The 25,046-nt window shown below is 51.4% G+C and overlaps 2 protein-coding genes across 5 annotated transcripts in view; one reads left to right on the forward strand and one right to left on the reverse strand.

The window, feature by feature from the left end:
- Positions 1 to 2,307, forward strand: part of TNPO3 (transportin 3) — a 79,724-nt gene extending 77,417 nt beyond the window's left edge. For both annotated transcript variants that reach the window (XM_005905262.2, XM_005905264.2), the window contains one exon: positions 1,125 to 2,307. The gene's annotated coding sequence lies outside the window, so the exon portion shown is untranslated. The remainder of the gene's footprint in view (positions 1 to 1,124) is intronic.
- A 3,566-nt stretch (positions 2,308 to 5,873) lies between these two features.
- On the reverse strand, positions 5,874 to 17,687 carry IRF5 (interferon regulatory factor 5). 3 transcript variants are annotated; one of them, XM_070369254.1, is made up of 10 exons: positions 17,538 to 17,687; positions 13,685 to 13,791; positions 11,888 to 12,093; positions 9,496 to 9,685; positions 9,018 to 9,064; positions 8,512 to 8,545; positions 8,059 to 8,334; positions 7,430 to 7,822; positions 7,222 to 7,340; positions 5,874 to 6,923 (listed from the first exon to the last, which is right to left on the reverse strand). In XM_070369254.1, the coding sequence occupies exons 3-10, from the start codon at positions 12,080 to 12,082 to the stop codon at positions 6,678 to 6,680; spliced, it is 1,500 nt and encodes a 499-aa protein (XP_070225355.1). In that variant the 5' UTR covers positions 12,083 to 12,093; positions 13,685 to 13,791; positions 17,538 to 17,687; the 3' UTR covers positions 5,874 to 6,677. The 3 variants fall into 3 exon arrangements, with proteins under 3 accessions (XP_070225355.1, XP_070225356.1, XP_070225357.1); XM_070369255.1 differs by lacking the exon at positions 17,538 to 17,687 and adding an exon at positions 14,545 to 14,563; XM_070369256.1 differs by lacking the exon at positions 13,685 to 13,791 and having other exon boundaries at positions 17,538 to 17,665.
- Between the last annotated feature and the right edge of the window lie 7,359 nt (positions 17,688 to 25,046).

The raw sequence follows: 25,046 nt of genomic DNA on the forward strand, positions 1-25,046 counted from the left end.
TTGTCTAGCCCCTGATCATCATCAGTTTTCTCCATGGACTTTCTGATTCCAAAGTAAAGCAGAGAAGCTTAGCTGAGGGAGGGAAGGACCGAGTGGTGGGATCTGGGTGCCTGTTTCTTGACTGAGAGAAGAAAGGCAGCTCTCCTGTAAGCCCACTCTGTGATGTCTTAAGCCAAATTTATCCTTCTTGGAGGTAATTCTTGATGAATGTGCAGCCCTCTCATTGGTGGTTTTGGGATTAAATGCTTTATGGGTGAAGATGCTGTTCAGTGGTGCCTCCCATACCAGAAATTGTTCTAAACTTTGATTTTTTAATTAGTAATATCATTTGGAATCCTCAAGTTTTGCAGTGTCTGAATAGCTAATATTGATGCACATAGGGTTATTTGTGCATAGCTGTGGGTATTCATAGCTAACATTTATGGAGCCCTGATTGCATGTCTGGTACTATCCTAAGTACTTTGTATCATGTACAAAGCATATTATATACTAACTGTAAGATAGTCCTCACACAGTCCTCTGGATTAGTTACTATTATTATTTCCATTTTACAAATGAGGAAATTTGTAAATGAAGTTTGAAGATGTTAAGTAATTTGCTTGATGCCACAGTCAGTAATTGATAGACCCACAGTTCACTTTTCTGGTGTCAGAATCTTCACCTTTACCCACTCTACTTAAAGCTTTTACATAGTACCCTTTGCATAAAGTCTAGATCAATGGTTTTTAAACCTTTTTTTAGTAGGCAAAGCCTTCTTTCAAAATAAAATCTTGCATGAAACCCCAGTATTTATTTAAGCAGACTTAAATGGAGGTTTCCGGGTTTGGTTTTGGAGTGGGCAACCTGGATCTGCTGGCTACTCCTTACTCCTACATATTACCCCTGAGCACACTCAGAATTGGAAAACGGCAGACAGTATTTCATTAAACCAGTAGCTCCTTTAAAATCACAAGGTAAAAAATCCAACTATTACTTTTCCTTTGTTTTTAAACTGAAGTTCTTACATCAGAGGCCAGAGTGAGGTACTGGAGCAGGTATAGAAACTTCTGCCTTGTGGTTGACTTTATGACGTGCTTGCCATCTCCCGGACCACAGTTAATTGACTGTCTTCTTTCTTTTGTCAGGAATGTCTTTTTTAATTAGAAGACAGGAAGAAAACAAAAACCAGACTGTGTCCCACAATCAGAAACCTCCATTGTGGCAGAGGGGCCTTCACCCGCCACCAGGGCATCCCGCCAGACAGGGAGAGACTGCAGCCTTCCAAGGCCACCCTGCCGAGTTCCTGTTTGGGGATGTGAGGAAGAATCAGCTGTTTAGAGAAATGGCTGTGGCCTGTCCAGCGTGGTGGGAGGGGAGCTGGTTTCCTGGTGAACTTGTTTCTAAAAGGAAAAATAATTTTAAGGAAATAAAAAAGAAAAAAAAAAGGAAAACTAAACTGAAACTACAATTGAAACATTCTCCTGGTAGCAAATGACACGCACACTTACATACATGCACCCACACACACACATGCTAGCACGCATGTGTGCACACAGAGAAATACAAGTACAGAACTGTCTGAAACAAAAGCATTTACTTAGGGAAGATGGGAATTCAAATGAATTAAACAGCTGCAATTGGAAGGAAAGGGGCAGGATCATCTCTTAAGGTTTTCTTTTGTCCTTTCCTTCTCTCCTCCCCTCTCTTCTTTTCCTTTCCCCTTCCTCTTTTAATGAAAGTGAGTCAAAATTTCTCCTCGTGTCCCAACTCGTGTCTGGTCCCAACTGTTTATTCTCACCTTTAGAGTTGTTCACATAAGGAGAAGTAAGCAAGGCGCCTGTTCTGCTTTTTATCATGGTCACATCAATGATATTAGGACCTGCCAGGGCGAAAATTCATGTATACCCCAATTCTGACCCTACTCAATCTCTTTAAGTCCACTTCCAATCTACCTTGGATTGTCATCTTTGGAGAGAAGAGCCAAAACTAGGGTGAGTGGGATACAAATACTTTTTTCTTTTAGTTTTTTTTTCCTTTTTTGTTAATTTTTTACCCATAGACTTGAGAGAGGAAAACAGAAGGTGGGAGAATGGAAAAAAGTGTTTACAGGGCTAACTATATTACTAAAAAATGTGGAAATCATTTGACTTCATGGGGGGTGAGGCAGGAGAGGAAAGCTGAAGCAAGCCCTAATGCTTTCAAGGAACTGTAGCCCTGCACAGGCACTGGACACAAGAACACGTTCTGTCTGGTGGTGTCGCCATCTCAAGAACAAGTCAACAGCAACAAAAGAAAGAGAAAGAAAAACAATAAATTTTTAAAATTTAATCAGTGTTTGTTTTTCCTTCCTTTCACTGCCTCATAAATCTGAGATGTACAGCTGGTGACTGCCTGAGTGAAGAGTCTTAGTTGTTCTCTAATAGGTGTCTGGGTACGGAGGTTGAAAGCCAGGCCCCGCCCACTGCCCAGACTGTTCATATTTCAGGGGAGTGGCTCGCTCTGCGTCTTTCATTCTTCCAGCTTACCCTAAAACTCCTGCTACATTCTGTCCTCCTGTATGGCCTCAGTGGGTAGGAGAATGGGTCATTTGGCATGTTAAACAAAATGTAGTGTGTTCTTTTTGCAGTGGCCATCCAAGTAGATTGTTTCCTAACTACTGAATAGTCAGTCTTAAAAAAAAAGCCCTGTAATGAAGAGTCATTGACATAAAATAAGCTGCATGTGTTTAAGGTGTACAGTTGGTAAGCTTTGACATAGGGTACACGCATGAAACCATAAAGACAATGAACATAAGTTCTTTTCCCAAAAGTTTCTTCATGCCTCTTCCCATCCTCTGCCACACTCAAGTACCCACTGCTCTCCTGTCATTGTGGGTTAGTTTGCGTTTTCCTGAGCTTTATGTAAATGAGATCATACAGTATGTTATAGTAATTGGGCTTAGAGCTAATAACCTTGACCACAAAGTTGCATCTAGCATTTGGAGTCCTTGAAACAAACCTCTCTGTATAATATCAGCTCTGAGTTTTATTCTCTAAAGAGGCAGTGTTATAAATGGAGAAAAAAACTTGAGTATGGAACAATATTTGGAATAAGATGATCAAATTCTGGGGATCAGCACCTTACCTTAGCCATCCTGCTCATTTTCTGGCTAAACAAAAGTTTGAAGCCTAATTCAGCCTTAGATCCTTACAATGACCCATTGACTTTGGTCTGTTTAAGGAATTTGGCTTTTATCACAGAAAGTCGTATCTGGGACTAAAAGATGTAGAAGACTTAATACGACTCCCCAGCCACCACAAAATAGCCTTTGAAATATATATCTTAGTATATATCAAGAACATCTCCACAGCTACAATATTGAAAACCAGAACTGTTACTAATGGTTCTCACTGTACTTTTCAGTGTCAGATTGTTTAGACTACTTAATACAAATAGTCTTGCTAACAACTTTTGTCATAGCAAGGATACCCACCTATATTTCAGTTTAAAAGGATCAGTTTACTGTCTGGGATCAGGTATCCTAATATAATACTGTCTTCCTGCTTGACATTGTCTAGTGGGAGTAGAATGAGTCTTACACCTGAATTAACCTGTCATAAAGTTCCCACTGAGCTGTTCCCTTATTTCCATGACTGACTTAGCCAAGAGATTTTAGTCATGATTGTGTGAAACACAAATCAGCCATTCGGCCTATTCCCAGCAAGATTTTACTAAGGAGAAGTAACTTGTAATTTTATGTACCTGTTCTATAAAGATCAATAACTTGAGAGTGTATTGTAAATAAGATAGGATCTTTTGGATGGCATCCACACCTCGTGAAAAGTACGTGTCCACATTGTGTAGCCCTGGTACTAAGTCGCTTTACAAGGATGAAAGCCAAAAATCCAGAGAAGTTAAATATCCAAGATTTTGCAACAAGGTATGCCCAATTGTGGTGAGATGTATTACCAGCAAGTGAGAGGGTTGCCTTGTGAGAACACTCCTCTGACAAAAATGGGGGAAAGCTATCAATATTCTCTCCTACTGGACAAAGACTGAAAAGTTCTTCAGGTTAGTGAAAAGCTGAATAACAGGAAGGAGTCTTGAATTAAAAGGGAGTATTATGTCAGATACAAGGATGAACTTGGGGAGAAGAAGCCTTGAAGAACTGAGGGAACTTTACCGCATGCTAAAGAGGTGTATTCATCCCCGGGATCATGAGCATCAGTATTCTGTGGATTCCAACCTGCACGCTAGGAGAGGCCACCAGGGCAAAGGCCACTACCAAGTGGATCTGGAGCCTAGTGGAGCAGTGAATGGCAACGCTCCTGGCTTTAACTCTGGAACTTAATGATACTCAATATCTGCTACTGTGGGGCCGGCAGAGCGGGGAGGGGGCGGGAGTGTAGCGGCTAGTGTTCCATCCACCACTGGCTACTACAGCACAGTTACCCTACAAGAAATGATGGCCAGGTGTGCTGGGGTTTTTGCTTTTTGCTTTCATTTTTGTTTTATATAAGAAATCAAAATGTAAGTAGAAGCCAAAGGAGGATCCTCAGCAGCCACTGCACTGCCTGCAGTATTGGAGAAGTCAGTCCAGGGATGGTTGCCTACTTCATTATTTCATCTACTCTGGTGAGAATGGCAGTTCATCTCTGTGTCTTCCTTGCAAAAAACCATGAGAGACATCAGGTAAATCCAGACTGAGAGACATTCTAAAATGTACCCTCCAAGCCATCCAAGTCATCCAAAACCAGGGAAGTCTGAGAACCAGTTAAATCAGTGATAGCTAGGGAGACACGGTCACTAAATGTAAAGCAATCCTTTGGATAGGGTGCTAGAACAGAAAAAGTATGAGATTAAAAACTAATGAAATCTGAATAAAGAGTGGAATTTAGTTAATAACGATGTGTTCACTTTGTTCATTAGTTGTGACAAATGCTCCATAGTAATGTAAGGTACAGTGTGAGATGTCAACAGTTGGGGGAACTGAGTGTGGGTCATATAGGCACTCTATTAGCTACTTTCCTGTAAATCTAAAACTATTCTAAGATTATTATTTTCTTTTAATCACTAAAATCTGCACAGGCCACTTAACCATATGAAGATGCTCATCCTTGTTCATAATGAGAAATGGTAGAGATACTATTTCTCACCTATCAGATTGGCAAAATCCAAAAAATTGGCATTATAATCTGTTGAGATTGTGGGGAAACAGCTACACTCAGAGATTTATCTGGATTTTGCAAATATTTAAAATTCGACACATTTTTATCCTTTGACCCAGAAATCCCATTTCTGTGGATTCATCCTAAAGATATACTGGCAAAAGTAATAAAAAGACATAAATATGCACAAGCTTATCCACTGTAGTGTTGGGAATTTAGATGAGAAGGACTGTGAATTGATAATTATTGAAGCTACTACATGGGAATTTTATACCATTCTCCCTACTTTCACAGATGTTAAAGATATTCCATAATAAAAAGATAACAGCAAAATTGTTCAGGTCAGAAAATTACATCTGTAAGCCAGATTCAAACAGTGATCTCCCAATTTGTATGCATTGTCCTAATATATTTAATAGCATATGAACATACATGAGGCTAACAGATAGTAATGGTCCTTAGGTGAGATCCAGCCCCTTTTCACCATTTCTTATGGGAAAATTGATTTGGACAGAATCTTAGACTCTGCACACATTTAAAAGTCCACGCCCTTGCTTCAGCCGGCTTCCTCCTGGAAAGCACAGCCAGCCAGCCGAGTGCTTGTGAAGGCCTCACTGACTCATCAGCCTGGAAGGCAGGCCCTCCCTGTGTCAACAGCCCCAGAGCAGGAGGGCAGGTGCTGGAGTAAAGAAAGCTAACTGGCAGGAGAAATACGGCCCAGTAGAACAGCATGGGAGCAACTGGTGCTGAAAAATAATAACTGAGTCTGTTTTTAATATTTATTAATCCAAAAATACATAAATGTCCCCTTTCTATCCCAGGTTCTTAGTTTCTCAAGGGAGGTAGCTGCCAGACTTAGTATCTGGTGTAATACTTAATCTGTCTCTGGATGTTGTGAGGAAATGAGGCTCAAACTGTGTGTGTGTGTGTGTGTGTGTGTGTGTGTGTGTGCATGCGCGCACGCGCGCTCAGTCGCTCAGTCATGTCTGACTGTGAACCCAAGGATTGTAGCCCAGCAGGCTCCTCTGTCCATGGGATTTTCCAGGCAAGAATACTGGAGTAGGCTGCCATTTCCTCCCCCAGGGTATCAACGCTAAAGCTAGGGAACTCCGAAGTCAGGCCCATGCCCTGCAGAGGACCTGCCAGGGAGGTCTGACCCCCAGCACTTGGCTCTTCTTGCCCAAAGAAATGAGGCACCCACAAGAAGGGACTGCTCTGGGGCAACTCCCTCTGTACAACTAGGCCCCCTGAGTTGGCAGAGTTCCTTCCCTCCACAATGATGCTGATGGCCGAGTTCCCCCAGAGCCAGTCCAGGAGAGACATATGCAGGAAGACAGAGTCCTCAAAGCAAAACTGGCTTCCAGCTTCCCTCAGCTTCTGAGGAGAACCTGGAACTCAGGCCTCTTTTACCTCTTCTTCATGACCCAGATCCATTTCTGGAGACCCCAAGATAGGACCCTGCTGCTCATCAGGTGCCCCCAGGAACTTTTGCCCTCCACATCTCTGCACAGCCACCCAGGAAACCTGGGCCAGTCACTACCTGCAGCCTCCTTACTGCATGCCAACTGGGTGCATGGGCCAAGGTCCCTGTGCAGCACTGAGGCCTGGCATGGCAGGGGTTTGGGCTACAGGCTGCAGATGCTGCTGGGACAGCCAGATGTGATGGAGCTCCTTGAACTGTTCCACCATGCGGTCTTTGAGATCTGGGTTTGAGATCTGTAGCCGGATGCTATCAGCTGACCAAGAAAGCTCCCCCGAGAACATCTCCAGCAACATCCGGGCTGCTACGGGTACCACCTAAGCGGGTGAAGAGGAGACAGGATGGGGTGAACTGTCTGGATCGGCAGGGCTGTCCGATTGAGTTATGCATGAGGGGATCCACCAGAGGGCAGGTGGTAGTTTACATCCGCCAGAAGAAGGGGCACCAATTTCTACTTTGTAGAAAGGCAGCTTATGTGTGAGCAGTGCCAGTCATCAATTAACTCTGACCACTGAATTCACCCTACCCAGACAACCCTGCCCCTCCTGGGGGGCAAGGGCCCAGGATTTCCCAATATTCAAAGCAGAGTTCAGGAGGTTGATGATGGGAGTATACCTGTACAGTGATGAGCTTCTTCTCCCGGGGTTTGCAGTCAGGCCACTCCTCCCCAAAGCAGAAGAAGATCTCGAATGGAGGTGGGGTGTTGGTCTGGCCCTTCTGGAATAGGATGAGCTCTGCATTGACAGTAAGACCCTAAGTCAGAGGCGGACACCAGGCCCCTGGATGAAAAGAGACCCAGAGGAACATGAGGCGGGGCCCTCACCATTGAGGAAGTCCTCCAGGCTGAAGAGCTTGGTCTTGACCTCCCGCTGGATGGGGTTGGGGTGTGAGCCCTGGGCTGAGGCGCAGGGCCCGCTCCAGAACACCTTGCACTGGCACAGGCGGATGGCATACAGATCCTGGCCTTGTAGCTGAAGGATGAGCCCACGGTCCAGGACGTCCAGCAGCTGGTTGGTATAAAAGCGTTGCTTCTCGCTGGGGATGTCCTCGGGGCTGGGGAAGCGCACTTGCTCCAGGCTCACCGGGCCAAAGAGCTCCACCTGCTCCTGGGTGGCTTCCAGTTGGCTGTAGAAGAGCCGGCAGCCTTGAGGGTTGCTGATGGTGAGAGCCCGGGGTGGCCGTCCCCGGTACTGGAACTTGATCTCCAGGTCGGTCACTGCAGGACAGAGAGGCAAGCCCACCCCCCCCATGAGCCCCATGCCTCCCCATTCTGCTGCCCACTGATCTCTCCCTCTCTCCCCTGTGGCCAGGCCATCATCAGTCCTCCCCACTTCCCTCCCAGCCAAGCAGGGACTGGTATGGGCATTTTTGTTCTTCTCTTCGTCATCCTCCACCCTCCTAGCTGCTCCTCCGTGTCCGCCCTCCCCCCCCCCACCTCCCGTGGGTTCTTACGAGGCAGCATGTGGGGGCTGATCAACAGGTCGGGCAGGAGTTGTTCGCCTGTGGGGGCCAGGCTGGTAGACAGGGACCCAGGCTGCGGTTGCGAGCTCGGCAGAACCTCAGAAAACACCTCCCCAAAGTCAGCGGCATTGCCAGGAGCAGGGACCAGCAGGTTGGGGCCTGGAGCAGGGGGGGCCAACACCACAGGTGGCTGGAGAGTGGGTGGCCACTTGACATCCTCTTTGGGTAAAGAATAGGGTGCCATGGCAGGGCCGGGCTGCACTGCTTCTATAGAAGGTGGGAGTGGACAAAATTTTAATGTCACTTCTAGGAACTGCCTCCAGGCTCACCTACTCCCAGCCCTGGGCCAGCCCCCAGCCTCCCTTCAGCCCCCTCCCAGGTACCTGTGGTCCCCGCAGCTCCTCCTTATACTAGACCCCCAACCACACCACCTCCCAGCCCCACCTGTGATGCTCAGGCCTGGTAACATCTTCTGGAGCTGAAGAGAAGACACAGGCAAAGGAGGAGCGAGGAGGCCAGAGAGAGAAGGAAAACAGGTTATTAAACTGATCCAATGCTGAAGAATGAGACCCACAAGGCAACTCCCTGGTCTTCAGCTTAGGCGAGGCCAGACACTCAGGCCCAACTCTGCCATCCCAGGCACGTCAGTAGGCTCTTGGTACCCCAGTTTCTGCCTCTGCAGGTGGGAATACCTGCTAAGCCCCAACTACTGAGGCTGAGACCATGCGCGAGCATGTTTTCTACCAACAGAGTCCCAGGGAGGTTCAAGGTGGTGACTTTGTTCTTGTCCCCAGAATCCCAAGAGAAGAAACCCAGAGAAGGGCTGCAGAAACAGCAGCAGGCTCCAGAGGAATGGAACTGCCCAGTCCTGCAGTGGAGTGGGACAAGCAGCCAGGCCTAGCGAGGCCCAGGGCGGCGGCACAGGCTGCCAAGTGCGCCCCTAAGCTCACCTCTTCCTCTTCTTCTTCCTCAGCGTTATCCTCACTGGGCTGTGACTCTGCAGAGGAAGACAGAAATGAAAGACCGGAAGGGAGTCAGGAGGGGAGAGGGAGGCTTCAGGGCTCCAGGTGGCTTCTCTCCTGCCCAGAGCTGCCCAAACACAGAGGGAAAGGCCACACAGCCACCAGCAATCACTGGGGACACCGCCCTTGACCCCACGGCGCTCCCCTCCCTGGGTCACCCGACCTACATTCACTGGGTCACCTGACCTACATTCACGGAGCCAAGAACCAGGATCGGGTGAGGAAATCAAACCTGGTGGGGAGGGGCCTGGTCCATGCCAAGCCGCTCCTAGCCTCACCAGTGATCCACTCCTGGGAGCCCTGGGTTTCTGCCCGAGCGGCACGTCCCCAGCCACTGCACATTGCAGGGGCCCCAGGCCTCCGTGCATAGCCCCCTAGGTGGCCCACATACAGCCAGGCAGGATACCTGCGGGAGCCGGGCCATTGGAGCAGACCTCGTAGATCTTGTAGGGCTGAGGCGGCATGTCCCGGGGCCCGTCATAGATGAGGCGGAAGTCACGGCTCTTGTTCAGGGCACAGCGCAGGTTGGCCTTCCACTTGGCCGGATCGGCCTCGTCCACCCCCTCGGTGTACTTCCCCGTCTCCTTGGCCCAGGCCTAGAGCAGGAAGACAAGACAGACAACCACAGAGAACCTCTCCCCTCACTGAAGCCCAGCCCCTCCAGGCCAGGGGGAGTCACTGCTGTGGATGAGACCATCACACAGGCTGAGCCCAGCGCCCATCTGCAAGGTGGGAGTTAGGAAGCCAGTCTCTTACGGTTCCAACAAGCTAGAGGAATTCTAGATGCTTTGAAAGGCATCATATTCACTGGTCTTAAGGTGGCAAACAGGTATAATCTCTAAGGAGGATGGGATAACATGGTGGATGAGAGGGGCCTGGAGAAGAACTGGGTTTGGATCGGAATGTGCCACCACCACCTGTGTGCCAGGGCCATGTCACTTTGCCTCTCTTTGTTTTGGTCTCCCCATCACAGCACCTGCCTCACGGTGTGGTGGTGAAGACTCAGGCTTAATGCCCATAAAGCTTTCTGAACTGTGTCTCCCCTTGGGATGGACTCTGTACACTTGGGCTGTTGGTATTATGATGATAATGATTTTTTTGTGGAGGGGGGGGCCTCACCATGTGGCTTGCGGGATCTCAGGTCCCTGACCAGAGATTGAATTGGGCCATGGCAGTGAGAGCACTGGAGTCCTAGCCACTAGATCACCAGGGAACTCCCAGTACTGTTATTTTGGAAGGTAATTTGGTTGATCTCAGGATTATACATTTCCATCCTTTAACCCAGTAATTTGACTTCTGGGAATTTATCCGACAGATAAAGATGCATCCACACAAAAGCTTGCGCATATAAGCTTATTCATTGCAGCTCTGTTTCTAAAAGAAAAAGACCCTCAATTATCTAAATGTCCATCAATGGGGGCTGGTTAAATTATGGCCAACCCATAAAATGGAATATTGAGCAACAAGAAAAAAAAAAGGAGGAAGTTTTTTATATACTGACATGTTGTAATCTTCAAAAAATGAGGTGCAGAAGAAGATGTAAACATCTACCATTTTTGTCAAAAGTAGGGGAAAGGATCGGAGAAGGCAAGGGCACCCCACTCCAGTACTCTTGCCTGGAAAATCCCATGGATGGAGGAGCCTGGTGGACTGCAGTCCATGGGGTCACTAAGAGTTGGACACGACTGAGCAATTTCACTTTCACTTTTTTCACTTTCATGCATTGGAGAAGGAAATGGCAACCCACTCGAGTGTTCTTGCCTAGAGAACCCCAGGAATGGGGGAGCCTGGTGGGCTGCCATCTATGGGGTCACACAGAGTCAGACACTACTGAAGTGACTTAGCAGCAGCAGCAGGGGAAAGGATAGGCACATATTTGCTTGCATATGTACAAAAATCCCTCAGGAAGGATAAACAAGAAACTGAGAATACGAACTGTCCCAAAGGAGGATGTTGGATGTCTGGGAGACTGTCTCCCATTTGGGAGACTTTGCATTTTACACTTTTTTAAATGTTGAATTATGTGACCATGCTACTTATTCAAAAATGAGAAATGGATTTGAAAGGAACCTTGAAAAGACAAACACTAAGTGCAAAAACTAAGCAACACGTGGCCAAAACTTTAAAAATAAGCATTCTCTTCGACCCAGAAGTGTTTAACTCTAGGAACTAATCCCAAAGAAAACCATTTGAGATGTGCCAAGGATAAGAGTTTAGAGGGTGTCCATGGCAGTGTGGTCTTCAACATGGAGACACTGAAAGCAACCTAAGGTGTCCAAAATCTGGCATTTGGTGACTAAAGTGTGCTCCCTGCTCCGATGGAACATTCAGTGGCATTTGAATGTGGCATTTGTTGGAATGGGAAAGCCAGTCCTGATGTTGGGTGGAAAATGCAGGTTACAAAATAGAATCTATAGCTTGATTCCATCTTTGCACTTCATATACACATGGAGAAAACTGATAATACAAGCAAAAAATATTCATAGTATTAAGATTATGGGGGAATTCTGTGGTCCTTTAAGCATATGTGTACACCAAATGTGCATCCTGGACAGGTGCTCATGTATGATGAAAAAGCACAAAGAGGAAGAGGGGGAGGAGTTACTGAAGGTCTCCTGGGGCCCCTCAGTCCTCACCTTGCTCCAGGGATCGGATTAGAAAGGTTGCCCAGTGGTGATGCCTGCAGCCCCTTAGCCCCGGCCTGGGGTCGCTGGCCACAAGGCAGCTGGAAGAGTCGCCAGTCTGATGTAGTGGGGAGCCCTCTTCTAGGGAAGGGCCTTCAGAGGCCCAGGGCTTACCTTGAAGATGGTGTTATCTCCATCATGGCTAGGGCCGTGCCGCGTGGCATGGCGCCAGGGGATGTAAAACAATTTCTTTTCCCCGTTGACCCACTGAAGCCCTGGGTACTGGCAGCTGTTGACCTGGGCCACCAGCCAGGGCTTCAGCCGCACGCGCCGGGGCGGAAGCAGGGCGGCGGGGGCCGGCTGGTTCATGGCACAGGCGTCTGGCAGAGAGAGCAGGGGGCAGTCAGTACACATCAGAGGGCCGAGCCATGGCCCGTAAGACTCCCCCTCTTCCTCCCAGCACAGGAGGCCAGAGTCGCTCCAGCCTGTCCAGATGCTTAAGTCAGTTTTCCTCTCTAAGCATCAGCTTTCCTGTCACAAGGTCCCTGTGTCTGGGCTTTGTGTTTGAGGGAAAGGAGGGAGGGGTACACAGCTGGAGTGGACACTGTGGGTGTCCCACCCAGACGTCCTGTGCCCGGCGGGGCAGCAGTTCCCCAGCTGCTGTGAGTCCAAGCACAGCACAGAGCTGCCCATTGCCGGAGAACTGCCCTCAGCTGCCCCACTCCAGGGCCAGGCCACCCCTCCACTCTGTGGGGGAGAGCCCACAGTCAGTGACACACTCAGGGACAAAGGGCTGGTCCCCTTGCTTCAGGCAGAGCAAATGTGCGCTCCAGGGTCCCCACAGGTTCTAGCTGAAGCCAGTCTCTGGCTGAGCCCACATCCTTGCTTAGCTTTCTTCTTGCTTCCCCTGTTTCCCTCCCTCTCCCTCACCAAACCAACTTTCAAGAAACTCTGCTAAGACAAGGCAGAACCTGTGAGTCAGGGAGGGGTTTCCACACCCAGTCCTCAGAGCTTCCTTCCTTCCTTGGTTTCCCTCAGGGATGAAGCTTCCCACCCTTCTCCGACCTGGATATCTTGAAAGAAATCCCATGAGCCAACTCCATCTACCGCCTGAATCGCTGGCAAGGACAGTGGCCACCAAACTTAGAACTTCTGCTTTTCAAGGCAGCAATTTCCTAGACTCTGGTTCCTCCACCAACCATGCATTCATTCAGCAGCACCTTATGTTTGCTGTGGGATCCACACAGATAGAGTCCCCACCAGAGCAAGTGCCACCCCCCACCCCAGGCCACAGACTTGCCTTCCAAGTCAGAGGCCAGCTGGCCACAGGGAATCCCTGCCTCCTCCACTCTACCTGCCAGCTCCACTCCCCTCCAGACCCTGGACTGAAACTTCTCTTCACTGTCCTGAGCCCACTTTCACTCTCCTCCACTCCTGCGTGGTTTCTCCCCTGCACTTGCCCCTCACCTGTGAGCCCAGGGTCAGCGACAGAAGGGACAGAGCCAGCATAGCCCCCCGTCCTGAGACTCAGAGAAGACTCTGTCGATGGGCAAGGAAGGAACAAAGGGCTGATCCACGATGAGAAATGAGGCTGCCTCCCACCCTGGGCCCTAGGTTTCTAAGCACATGTGAGTTAGGTGGGCATGCACTTGTGTGTGTAAGAGGACACACGCTGCGCAGGCACCATGCTCCTCTCCCACTGCCTTGGTCCACCCGGCCCCTGTAGAAGATGCTGCACAAGTGACGGAGAGGGAGTGGTGGCCATGATGGTGGCGTAGGGATGGGGTGGGCCGGGGTCTTTGGCAGAAGTCATGCTTCCTGGAACAAGGGTGCCAACACTAGCCCTCCGGCCGCAACACTCACAGCTCCCTCTCCAGAGCGCCATGGGCTGCCCTGGACTCTCCTCCACTGAGACAAGTGGGGCTCCTATTCCGTCCTGCACAGCCTCCCCCACCCAGACGTCTCGCTTACTTTCCAGGTCAGGGGGCAACCTCTTCAAGGGCAGGAGTGCCTCCGGTTCTTTCTTCCTCACCACTCGCCCCTCCTGGGCATCTGCATTTACTGGACCAAAGTAGGACCTAAGGAAGGCCAGCGAGATGTTGGAAGCGTCCGTCCTCCAGCTGTTTATCATCCCACCCCCACCCCACTGCCACCCCAACCAACCCTGCCCTCCCCAGGATCCTCCTCCAACTCAAGGTGAGACCAGACCCAAGAGGGAAGCTGCGAGTGCTGTGAGGCAGTGAGGGTCTGAGGTGGGCAGGCTTGTCCGGGAAGGGATGACTGAAGGAAATGAGGTATCTGGGTGGCTGATGTAAACACTCAGTGGGGTGGGGATGAGAAATACCCCCGTGTGGCAGAAAGACTAGGGTTCAAGTCAAGACCAACACAGCCTCCCCTGCGACAGACTACATCCTTGCTGAAGAACCTTCTGACAGCTAAAGCCACCCAACCACAGGCTGGACTGTTGCTGGGAGCAAAGGCTTCTGGGAGTACACAAGTCTTGGTGGGCTTCCTGGCCTGCACTGGGATACACACACACACACACCATCATCCAGGCCTGCTTCAGAATGTCCCCTGAAATTCCCTGCCCAGAATCTTTCTGGGTTGTGGCGGCTAAGTGCCACCTCCACGCTGCTAAGGATTCTTGTCTGTGGGCCTCTCCCCAGAGCAGTGCCCAGCACTGGGCTGGGACAGAGAGGATGGGAGAGCACCCGGCCCTGCCCCCAGGTCTCAGAAGATGAGTGGCTCGGTTCCCCTTTCTGCACTAGCCTCCACCCAGCCCTAGGGGAAATGAAAGTGGCCAGACCGGACAACTCGGAAACCTGACTCACTATGAGCTGGGGGAGGGAAGGGATGTGGAGAAAATCACATTTGGGTCCCCCCGACCAAATGCTCCATCTCTCATCCTGTAGCCCATCCCCCAACCCTCAAGCCCGCTGGCAGTCATCATCCATTGTATGATTCACAGCGTTGGAGAGCTTCATCCAATTTGTGTCTGCAGCATCCCCACGCCTCCCAAAGGCCTGGGTCCTAGAACAGATAGGTGACAGTCACAGCGGCAGGCCATTCTGGCTGCAAGAAGGTGGACCGAGGAAAGTTCTGTTGACAGAGGGCAAGGCAAGCTTCCCTGATGACCCCCACACATGCTCGGGCCTGCAGCTGTGCCAGAGGTGGTGAACTGGGAGGCCAGGAAGATCGATTTCTCTGCCCAGGGCAAGGAGGAAGTCAGGGCAAGGCCCGCCGCACTGCTCTACAACACAAGCCTCTGACCTTTTGGCAGTAAGGTGCACCCCTTCTAGCAGCACAGGGAAGGGAGAGGAAGGGAAGGGAGCTCTGGAGAGGGCCTCCCACCAAAAGCCTGGCCATGGCCAAGAGAGGGTCTGCCCAGCATGCCACACAGGGAGCTTCAGCCACAGGTTTCCCTGCATCCGGGGGCATCAGGACCAGGCTCAGCATCAGCTCCCCAAGGAGGCTGCTTCCTGCCTGGAGATGGACTTAGACCTGATGCAAGCTATCCCAATGCCAGGAGTTCTGAATTTCAGTGCCTTTGCGCTCCATCCTGATAGAAGCAGTCACTCAGATCCCCAGGGGGTCCCAGAAGCACAGCCCTGAGAAAGTCCATTCTACATCCCTCCCCCACCAGGAAAGCGGCTCACGAGGTAAAGAATCTGCCTGAAATACTTTGCTCTAGAATACCAGGTTCTATCTCTGGGTGGCGAAGATCCCCTGGAGGAGGGCATGGCAACCCACTCCAGTATTCTTGCCTGGAGAATCCCCTGGACAGAGGAGCCTGGTGGGCTACAGTCCATGGGGTTGTAAAGAGTCGGACACAACTGAGCAACTATACACACACACACACACACACACACCCTCGTGGCTGCTGGGAGGAGGACTTGACTTCCCATCAGGATGCAGGCTGGTCAGGGGGTCTGCCCTGATTCCTCAACAGCTGTGCAGGTTTGCAACCCCCAGACTAGCCTTGTGGATTAGAACCCTGAAAGATGGAGGAAAGCCGGATGAGCATACATCAGCTTCCATGGAAACATCAAAGGAGGAGTGGCCTGCTGAGGACCTGTTAATGTTAAGTCACTTCAGTCGTGTCCGACTCTGTGTGACCCCATAGACGGCAGCCCACCAGGCTCCTCTGTCCATGGATTTTCCAGGCAAGAGTACTGGAGTGGGGTGCCATTGCCTTCTCCGGCTGAGGACCTGAGGAAGGCCCTATTATGGGGAAGGGGCAGCCCAGGAGCATCTCTGGAGGTGCACGGGCCCCACAACTCCTGACCTCCCAGGAGCCAGCCACAAGGGAAGCCTGAACACTGTGGGTACCAGGGACCCCCTAGGGGAGGAGGCTCTGCAGCCCCCAGTACTGCGCGATCAGCAAGCCCTTGCACCTCCTGAATTTGATTCAGACGTTTCCCGCAAACTCCACACCAAACTCCTGGAGAAGGCATGGGTGCCCTGCGCCCAGCGAGACGTTAAGCCCCTCCCCCTCCGGGGGAGACGAGCTGAGACTCCAGGGCGGCAGATGCGCGCAGAAAGACGCTTCCCTCGGCTTCCTCTGGGGGCACGGTGGGGTAAGGCCGAGGCGCAGGGCGGGGAAACCCCAGGGTTAAAAAAGGGTGGTTTCCCAAGGCTTCCCTCGACTTGCTGGGAGCCCCAGTAGCCAGTCCTATAACCCTGCTCTGGCCGGGCTGCCTCTCCCGGGAGACTCTAGCTTTCTCCATCGACGCCGCCCTCGTCCTCATTGGTCCTGGTCACTCATCCCCGCTCTGGGAGCGCAGGGAGCCCCAACTCGGCTCTGCTCTCAAGACAGTCCCCGCAGGTGCCGCCCGGGGCGGCTTGGCCGCGCCTCCTGGCCCAGCCCACTAACTACCCCCACTCCCTCCCCGGCCCGGAGCGCTGGTTTAGGGTCTGCCTCTCCGACCGCTCCTCAGGGTGGAGGCGCCCCCGCCCTCATCCCCGCTCTGATGGGCGCAGGGTGGCGGCGAAGCCAGGGAAGTCCCCTCCGCCCCAGCTCCCCAGGGCCAGATCCGGTGCCTCCGGGGCCACAGAGACAACTGCGCGCCCGGGCCGCGCAGGTGTTCACCGTCTCCTATCCCGCAACACGCTCACACTGGTCTCGCTTTCCCTCCACTTTTAGATTCTCGATTGTTTCCTTCTGATGTTCGGGGGAAGGCTGTAGAGGAAACTAGTCTACGAAGTATCTCGTCCGTGGTTCTTCTCGCTCAGGAGGGTCAGCACTTTCTTTTCCCTGCTGCAAGTAAAAGGACAGCCGGCGCCTCGCCTGACACCATCTTCCTACCCACTCTCTGCCCTAATTCTTGCCATTGGCCTTAAGATCCAGGGAGAGATGAACCTCTTAAACCTCATTCTCTTACTGGAAAGGATGAGGGGAGGGCTGCCCGGGGAAGGGGGATCGGAGCGTACAGAATTCTAGGGGGAATCGGGGCTTTCCCTCCATGGCCCCAGCCGGGCGCTGCCCATCCACCGCGAAGGCGAGAGGAAGGGAGAGAAGCCGGAGACCTGGCGCCCCTGGCAGCGGTGCGGACTCCGCCGTCCGCGCCTCCGGGCTCCTCGGGTGCCTTCTGGACCAAGGCTGCTGGTGCGGGGCACCGTACTCTGATCGAGAAATAGGAGGCATCTTGGAGGCCCCCACAACGGCGGGGCGCGTCCTGCCTTGGGCGTTCCCCACCCTGAGCTTGGGCACCTGGAAGAGCCGGATGCTGACCCCTCCCGCGCGCCTGCCCCGCTTCAGTCCCCAGCCCGCCGCCGGCAGGTGCCCCGCGGGCGCGGAGAGGAGCGCGCGGCCGCCTGGACCTACCTGTCTGCTGTGCGCCCGCGTGGCTGCGCCCGGGAGCCCTGGCCAGGCGGTGGGGCCGAGCTGCGCTGTCCTGGAGCCGCGCTGTCCTGGAGCCGCGCGGGTCCGCCCGCCTGCTCGCCACTTCCGCATCACCCGCCCCCGCCCCTGGGCCGCGGCCGCCCAGCCTCGGTGCGCCGGCAGCGCCCCGCCCTGCCCCGCAGAGCCACCCTGGGGTCCCCGCGCAGACTCAGCCACCGAGGGACGGGGCTGAGCCCCGGGCCAGGCTGGTTCCCCTGCAGCCCAGGGCCTGGCGGAGACGCCCGGCAGCGCGGTGGCCTGGACGGACTGCTGGGCTCCTTGAGAAATCTGGAGGCGCAAGAGTCGTTCGACAACCTCAGCCCCCCAACCCTACCCTGCCATAGTGATCGGCTGGGCCCGGGAACTTTCTAGCCTGTCCCTCTGGGAGCTCTAGATCGGTGCGGACACTGGCGATCAACCGAGCCATGTACGAGCGCGGTGGGGGTACTAGTCGCCCCTGGCCTTCGCCCCACGCGCCCGCGAACCCTTCCGAGGGTCGCCCAGTACCCAGCCATTGGCATCCAGACTCAGACACTCGCTCCACGAGGTGCCTACAGACAGGGATGCTCAGGCTACTCTGATTCTTTCTAATCCTTAACCTTCGCATCTGCCTGCCCCTGCTCCCCCTCCCTGATCGCCTTGGGGACCTCTGTGAGTCAGCGCTTTGGTCTCTTGTCCCACCTCTTCACTCACGGATACCTTGACCATCCGTCTGCCGGTCTGAACGTTTTCTGGTTCCGCAGGCCGGCCTCGCTCGCTGGTCGCAACCCTCACACTGTCCAGTTACCTCTCCTGGAGCACTCTTCGCTTTGGAACTCCTGCTCCTCTTCAAATTTTGTTTCAGCATCACCTCCTTTGAAAAGCTTACCTTGACTTTGTCTCCTAGGTAGGGTTCCCAGACTCTAAGGCCTGTCTTCACTGGTTTTCACTTAGGAGTTTAATGTCTGATTTCCACTAGAATCAGTTTACTCAGGAACCACGCCTGTCTTTTCATCTCCTATTTTCTATAGTAATTTTTAATAAAAATACATTTTTATATGAAGGAAATTTATGTCAATCGATTACATCTTAGATAGAAACTAAAATACGTAAGTTCTAGAAAGTACTCTTTGCCCTTTAAAGTTTAGCGCCTGTATTTTTAACAAACACAGCATAGCAGTTAGTTGATGAATCAGAACTTTGACCTTCCCTTCCCGCCTCCATCTCTGTAGAAATACCTGGGTTAATCTTCACCCCTGATCTTGTATCATTGCTCGTTACGTGTTGTCCTTTTTCTCCTCTCTTGCATTTCTCTCCTTCTCCCCCATTCTTGTAGCCCTAACATAAAATAGAAATATAATCTTATATAAGTATTGTATTATTTGTATCTGTTGAATATGTCACTATTTAAGATTTTTAAGATTTAAAGTGTGAATGCAGAAAATGAGGATAGGGAGATCGTTCTATATTTCTTTCTTTAAAAGTGAAACTGCTATTTAAATTGACCAACTCTTAGCAACCCGATGGACTGCAGTCTACCAGGCTCCTCCATCCCTGGGATTTTCCAGGCAAGAGTACTGGAGTGGGTTGCCATTGCCTTCTCCAAATTTGAAGAAAGAGTGTAGATTTGGGAAAGAGGGGACATGAGGTCTAGAGGCGTCAGTGTGAGAGTGCTGGCCGAGTGGGGGACTTCAATTCCAAATTGAAAATAGTTGCCCCCAAAATACAAACCTTTTTCATTGGAGGTGAGTCGTGCTTAATAGGAAGTATTCTATGTTGGACTAGAAAATATATCTGGAATGATCGTCAAGAAGAGTCTTATTTTATTGCTAAATGCCCCCCACACACAGTCTAAGGGAGGCTAAGACTAGGATTCTGCACCCTGCCCGCCCCCAGCACTATCCCCAGTCCTCAGGTGAGGCCCCCCACACTGAGAGCCCCTGAACTTTGTCTAAAACCATTTGGGGGATTTCCCTGATGGTACAGTGGCTAAGACTCTGTGCTCCCAATGCAGGGGGCCCAGGTTTAATCCCTGGTCAGGGACCTGGATCCCACCTGCTGCAAATAAGACCTGGCACAGCCAAATAAGTTAAAAAAAAATAATCCTCTGGAGGCTGTGTGTAGAAGGGGCACTGCCCTTGAGTGTGCATCCACTTCTGCTGTGTTCAAGCTCAGGGGCCTTAGGTGGGTCCTGTGAATCTCATTTCCTGCGGTAAAGGGGGAGGTGATGGTATTATTGAGATCGCAGCATTGGCATGAAGCTCCAGGGCCAGGGGCTATGCAAGGGCTCCACACCCCTTGGGTTCTGCCTTCCCCAGGTTCAGGGGAACCTGAACCAAGAAGCACTCTGGGCCAAAGACACGGCATCAGGAGGACGGGGTGGAGACAGAGAGCATCTCTCAGGCTCTTCCAAAATTCAAGGGTCCCCTTGCTTCCGGATGCTGACTTATGGTGAGGCTCAAGCAAAGGAGAAGTGAGACTGCACCAGTGACCCCATGTGATCACTCCAAGTTCCCCCACAGTGGGGCCGAGGCACACGGGGAGCGAGGAGACGTGGCCTCCGCAGCGCTGGGAGCCTTGGCAGAGATGTGTGTCCAGGCCTCTCACTTCCAATGGTGAGACAGCCTCTGCCCCCACTTCCCCTGCTTGGGGCATCAGATTGAGGGTGTGGTGAGAGGCCTGATTCCGGTTGAAGCCACGGTGCGTGTGTGTATGTGCAGGGCTTGGGGGTGGGGGGAGCCACATCACCAAAGGGAACCGAAAGCCCAGTGTGAGTGGTGGGGAGAGAACCTAGAGGTCCTGCAGGCAGCCGGACAAGACCCCTCCCGACTCTAGACCCGTCCCCTCAACACAGCCCAGGGACCCATCCCCACACCCACCCTCCAGGAGACCTGGCCCCTCAGTCTGGGCTGTCAGGCTTCCCAGGGGCCGGCCTGGCCCTTAGATATTCACCCCCATTTCTGGGAACTTGTTGGCGAGACACTGGGCTCTGGGATCCAGCTGGCCCGAGCCATACCCTGGCTCTCCCCTCTGGAATGGTCTGATCCTAGGCAAACCTCAGACTCCGAGGACCCCCAAGTCCTCGAAATGTGAGAATGATAACCTGAGAGTCACAGTGAGCCCTTCGGCCAAGCCAGGTGAAAGTGGCCAACCAAAGTCCGCTTGGTCTAAATACCCCTGCCCTCCTGGAGCTTCCATCTGTGGAGCCAGACAGACAGTCAGTGCCTCAGGAACAGAGCTGGGCCAAGGGCGCCCCGTGGTCGCTGCACAGGCTGAGCAGAGGCGCCACGTGGTCTGACCAGGCTTCATGCTGCCACTCTGGCTCCTGCCTGCAGAGGACATGACACCATATCTGACACGCATCACCATGGCCCAGGACACCACAACTGGGGCTTCCTTCCCCTTTCTCACTAAACCCTCCTCCTCGGAGCACTCTGAGGTGTGAGCTGGAAGTCCCCCACTCGGGCAGCACTGTCACACTGATGCCTCTAGACCTCACGTCCCCTCTTTCCCAAATCTACACTCTTTCTTCAAATGGCCTGAGTCCCAGGAAGCTCCGCCACCGCCCTTGTCCATCCCCAGGCCCACTGAGAACCAATGCTACTTCCCTTTTCCTCCATGGTCAGCCCCTCTCCTCTCCCTAATCCTCAACAATCTGGCGCCCACCCTTTGCCCATGGATTCTGCTCTGGACCTTGGACCCACAGCTCCAGCAGTCCCTGAAACCCTCAGGTATGCCTCAGAAACTCCAATCTCTGCATCTCTTTCTCACTTCAACCCTCAGATCCTGAGATTTCACTATTGCTTGAGTTTCTCCCTATCCACTGTAAATAAATGTCCTGGCAATCTGCTCCTAGCTCAGCTCGGTGTCTTAGTGTCCTCCTCGACCCCATGCCACCTGCCCTCTGCCCTGCCTCTTGGTGCAATCGTCATTGGTCCTTCTGCCAACTGTCCCCCACTGAGACATGAGGATGCCTTTCGCCCAGATCCTCATCTTCGCACCCCTTCCTCCCATCTGCCCTTAGTCTGATTCAGACTCTCCTACAATATGCTTAGTTCGGTGCTTCGCTCAAACCACTTCCCTCCCCTCTCCTGGGCTGTGTCAAGGAAGGGGCCAGGGCCTCCATCCTTCCTGCCAGTCTGGAGGACTCACTTTAGAGCATGCAGCTGTTGGACAAGGAGGAAAAGAAAGAGAAGGAAGTCCAACCTGGAAACAGCAGCCCTCCAGGGCTCTGGCAGTGGAAATGGCTAAGGCCCTGCTTTGTGGGTACGGAGGCCACCCCAGTCCCACGGGAACCAGCAAATGGATTTCAGTGTTCCAGCTTGTCTCAAACAGACTTGGCTGAAGCCTAGACTTGGCTGAAGCCTAGGTGTCCCCACCGGAGAGAGGGGTCCCATCTAGATGCAAGAGGACCACCCATCATAGATGTGGGAGGCAGGAGGCCCCGTGGCTTCTCAGCCAGATTCATCTCAAGTCCCTGAAGCTTACAACCAAGGCTCAGGATCCCCCTTGGGGCAGAGACTATTGTCCCTCTAAGGTGGAGGGTGTGTGTATGTGGCTCAGCTATGTTCAGGATGGCAGCATCAGCCCAAGGACACAGGTGGCCTCTTCTCAGCTCACATCTGGACCTCAGGATGGTGGAATGAGGCCAGAGCCACCCTGGATGGGAACGGACCCCCAGGATGGCTCTGGGAGTCCAGAGGAGGCACTCTCTGACCTGGAGGGGCTGGTGCATGAGATTATGGGAGGGAGCAGGGGGCAGGATATTTGTCCCACGTGGCCTCTCAACACTTCATTGTGGGAAGGGGATGTCCAGGCTGTCCCTCTGGCCTCCTAAGGGATGGGCTGGCTGGGGGTCGTGGCACGAGCACATCACGTGTGTAAAGGCAGGGCAAGGAGCTCCTGGGGGGCCGGGAACCAACAGAGCTGTGGGTACAGGTGTTTGGTTCTTCCCAGCCAGGTACCCTTGGGCCAGAGCTACCGCCCTGTAGGAATCAGGCCTGGTGGCCCAGCTGGGGAACCCCTAGGCTGCTCTGCTGCTTCTATGGCCTCTGATGTTGGGGGCAGAAAATCGAAAGCAGAGGGCCCTGAAGGCTGAGGACTCTGGAGGTGGGGGAGGTCTCCTAGGGCAGGACCACTCCTCCCAGAGAAGGGGAGTGGGTTAGGCCTCACTGGAGAGGAATCCAGAGGGAGTTCTTACCAGGCCAGTGTCCTGGAATCTCAGTGTTTCACAGTTTTCCAAGTCAAGAGCCAGCTGGCACTCTGATGCCCACCCAGGACCCTGTGCCAGGCAGACTGGACCCATGCCACACTGGTGGCATGCAGGATCCAGGAGTCTCTGCTGATCTGTGTCAGTCTGCGGACCATCCTCCCCTACTTCTTTCAGCCTATCCTCCTCCCTTTCTTCTGAAGCAGCACTTCCAAAGCTGCAGGGAAGGCGATACGGCCTGACAGCTTGTCCAGGCCCATCAGTGACTTCCAGGACAGGGACAAGTATTTACTGTGTAACCCATTATCCACCAAACACGGGTCACATTTGATTCTCATAACAACTGTGCAAGGCAGGGATATGTACTATCTTCATTTCTTCTTTTTTTTTTAATACAATGACTCTTTCTAAGTCCTGGGACCCACAATACTCCTCTTAAATGCATATTTTCTCTTTTTGCTACAGAAGGCTAACATTTTATTCTCTCAGTGATCTATTAACATAATATGTTACCATCTTTCTAAACTCCATATATATGTGTTAGTATACTGTATTGGTGTTTTTCTTTCTGGCTTACTTCACTCTGTATAATAGGCTCCAGTTTTATCCACCTCATTAGAACTGATTCAGATGTTTTCTTTTTAATGGCTGAGTAATACTCCATTGTGTATATGTACCATAGCTTTCTTATCCATTCACCTGCTGATGGACATCTAGGTTGCTTCCATGTCCTGGCTATTATAAACAGTGCTGCGATGAACATTGGGGTACACGTGTCTCTTTCAATTCTGGTTTCCTCAGTTTGTATGCCCAGCAATGTGTTCTCCATAGTGGCTGTACTAGTTTGCATTCCCACCAACAGTGTAAGAGGGTTCCCTTTTCTCCACACTCTCTCCAGCATTTATTGCTTGTAGACTTTTGGATCGCAGCCATTCTGACTGGCGTGAAATGGTACCTCATAGTGGTTTTGATTTGCGTTTTTCTGATAATGAGTGATATTGAGCATCTTTTTCATGTGTTTGTTAGCCATCTGTATGTCTTCTTTGGAGAAATGTCTATTTAGTTCTTTGGCCCATTTTTTGACTGGGTCATTTATTTTTCTGGAATTGAGCTGTAGGAGTTGCTTGTATATTTTTGAGATTAGTTGTTTGTCTGTTGCTTCATTTGCTATTATTTTCTCCCATTCTGAAGGCTGTCTTTTCACCTTGCTTATAGTTTCCTTTGTTGTGCAGAAGCTTTTAAGTTTAATTAGGTCCCATTTGTTTATTTTTGCTTTTATTTCCAATATTCTGGGAGGTGGGTCATAGAGGATCCTGCTGTGATGTATATCAGAGAGTGTTTTGCCTATGTTCTCCTCTAGGAGTTTTATAGTTTCTGGTCTTACGTTTAGATCTTTAATCCATTTTGAGTTTATTTTATCTTTATCTTCATTTCATAGATGAAGACACCGAAGTTCAGAAAGGTTAGGCAGTTTCCCCAAAGGCACACAGCAACTAGCAAAATGAAGCACTGGGATTTGAACCTGACTATGAGTGATCTTTTTTTTCTCCTTTGCTTTTCGCTTCTCTTCTTTTCACAGCTATTTGTAAGGCCTCCCCAGACAGCCATTTTGCTTTTTTGCATTTCTTTTCTATGGGGATGGTCTTGATCCCTGTCTCCTGTACAATGTCACGAACCTCATTCCATAGTTCATCAGGCACTCTATCTATCAGATCTAGGCCCTTAAATCTATTTCTCACTTCCATTGTATAATCATAAGGGATTTGATTTAGGTCATACCTGAATGGTCTAGTGGTTTTCCCTACTTTTTCAATTTAACTCTGAATTTGGCAATAAGGAGTTCATGGTCTGAGCCACAGTCAGCTCCTGGTCTTGTTTTTGCTGACTGTATAGAGCTTCTCCATCTTTGGCTGCAAAGAATATAATCAATCTGATTTCGGTGTTGACCATCTGGTGATGTCCACGTATAGAGTCTTCTCTTGTGTTGTTGGAAGAGAGTGTTTGTTATGACCAGTGCATTTTCTTGGCAAAACTCTATTAGTCTTTGCCCTGCTTCATTCCGTATTCCAAGGCCAAATTTGCCTGTTACTCCAGGTGTTTCTTGACTTCCTACTTTTGCATTCCAGTCCCGATCCAACCAGTCCGTTCTGAAGGAGATCAGCCCTGGGTGTTCTTTGGAAGGAATGATGCTAAAGCTGAAACTCCAGTACTTTGGCCACCTCATGCGAAGAGTTGACTCATTGGAAAAGACTCTGATGCTGGGA

Source organism: Bos mutus, chromosome 4 (assembly GCF_027580195.1).
Source record: "Bos mutus isolate GX-2022 chromosome 4, NWIPB_WYAK_1.1, whole genome shotgun sequence".
Lineage (NCBI taxonomy): Eukaryota > Metazoa > Chordata > Mammalia > Artiodactyla > Bovidae > Bos > Bos mutus.

Coding starts and splice junctions, on each gene's coding strand:
- IRF5 (XM_070369254.1), bottom strand. CDS start 12,082: ATGAACCAGCCGGCCCCCGCCGCCCTGCTTCCGCCCCGGCGCGTGCGG. Junction 9,686..11,887: donor GAGATAACACCATCTTCAAG/GTAAGCCCTGGG, acceptor TTCCTGCTCTAG/GCCTGGGCCAAGGAGACGGG. Junction 7,823..8,058: donor CAGCCCCCACATGCTGCCTC/GTAAGAACCCAC, acceptor TCTGTCCTGCAG/TGACCGACCTGGAGATCAAG.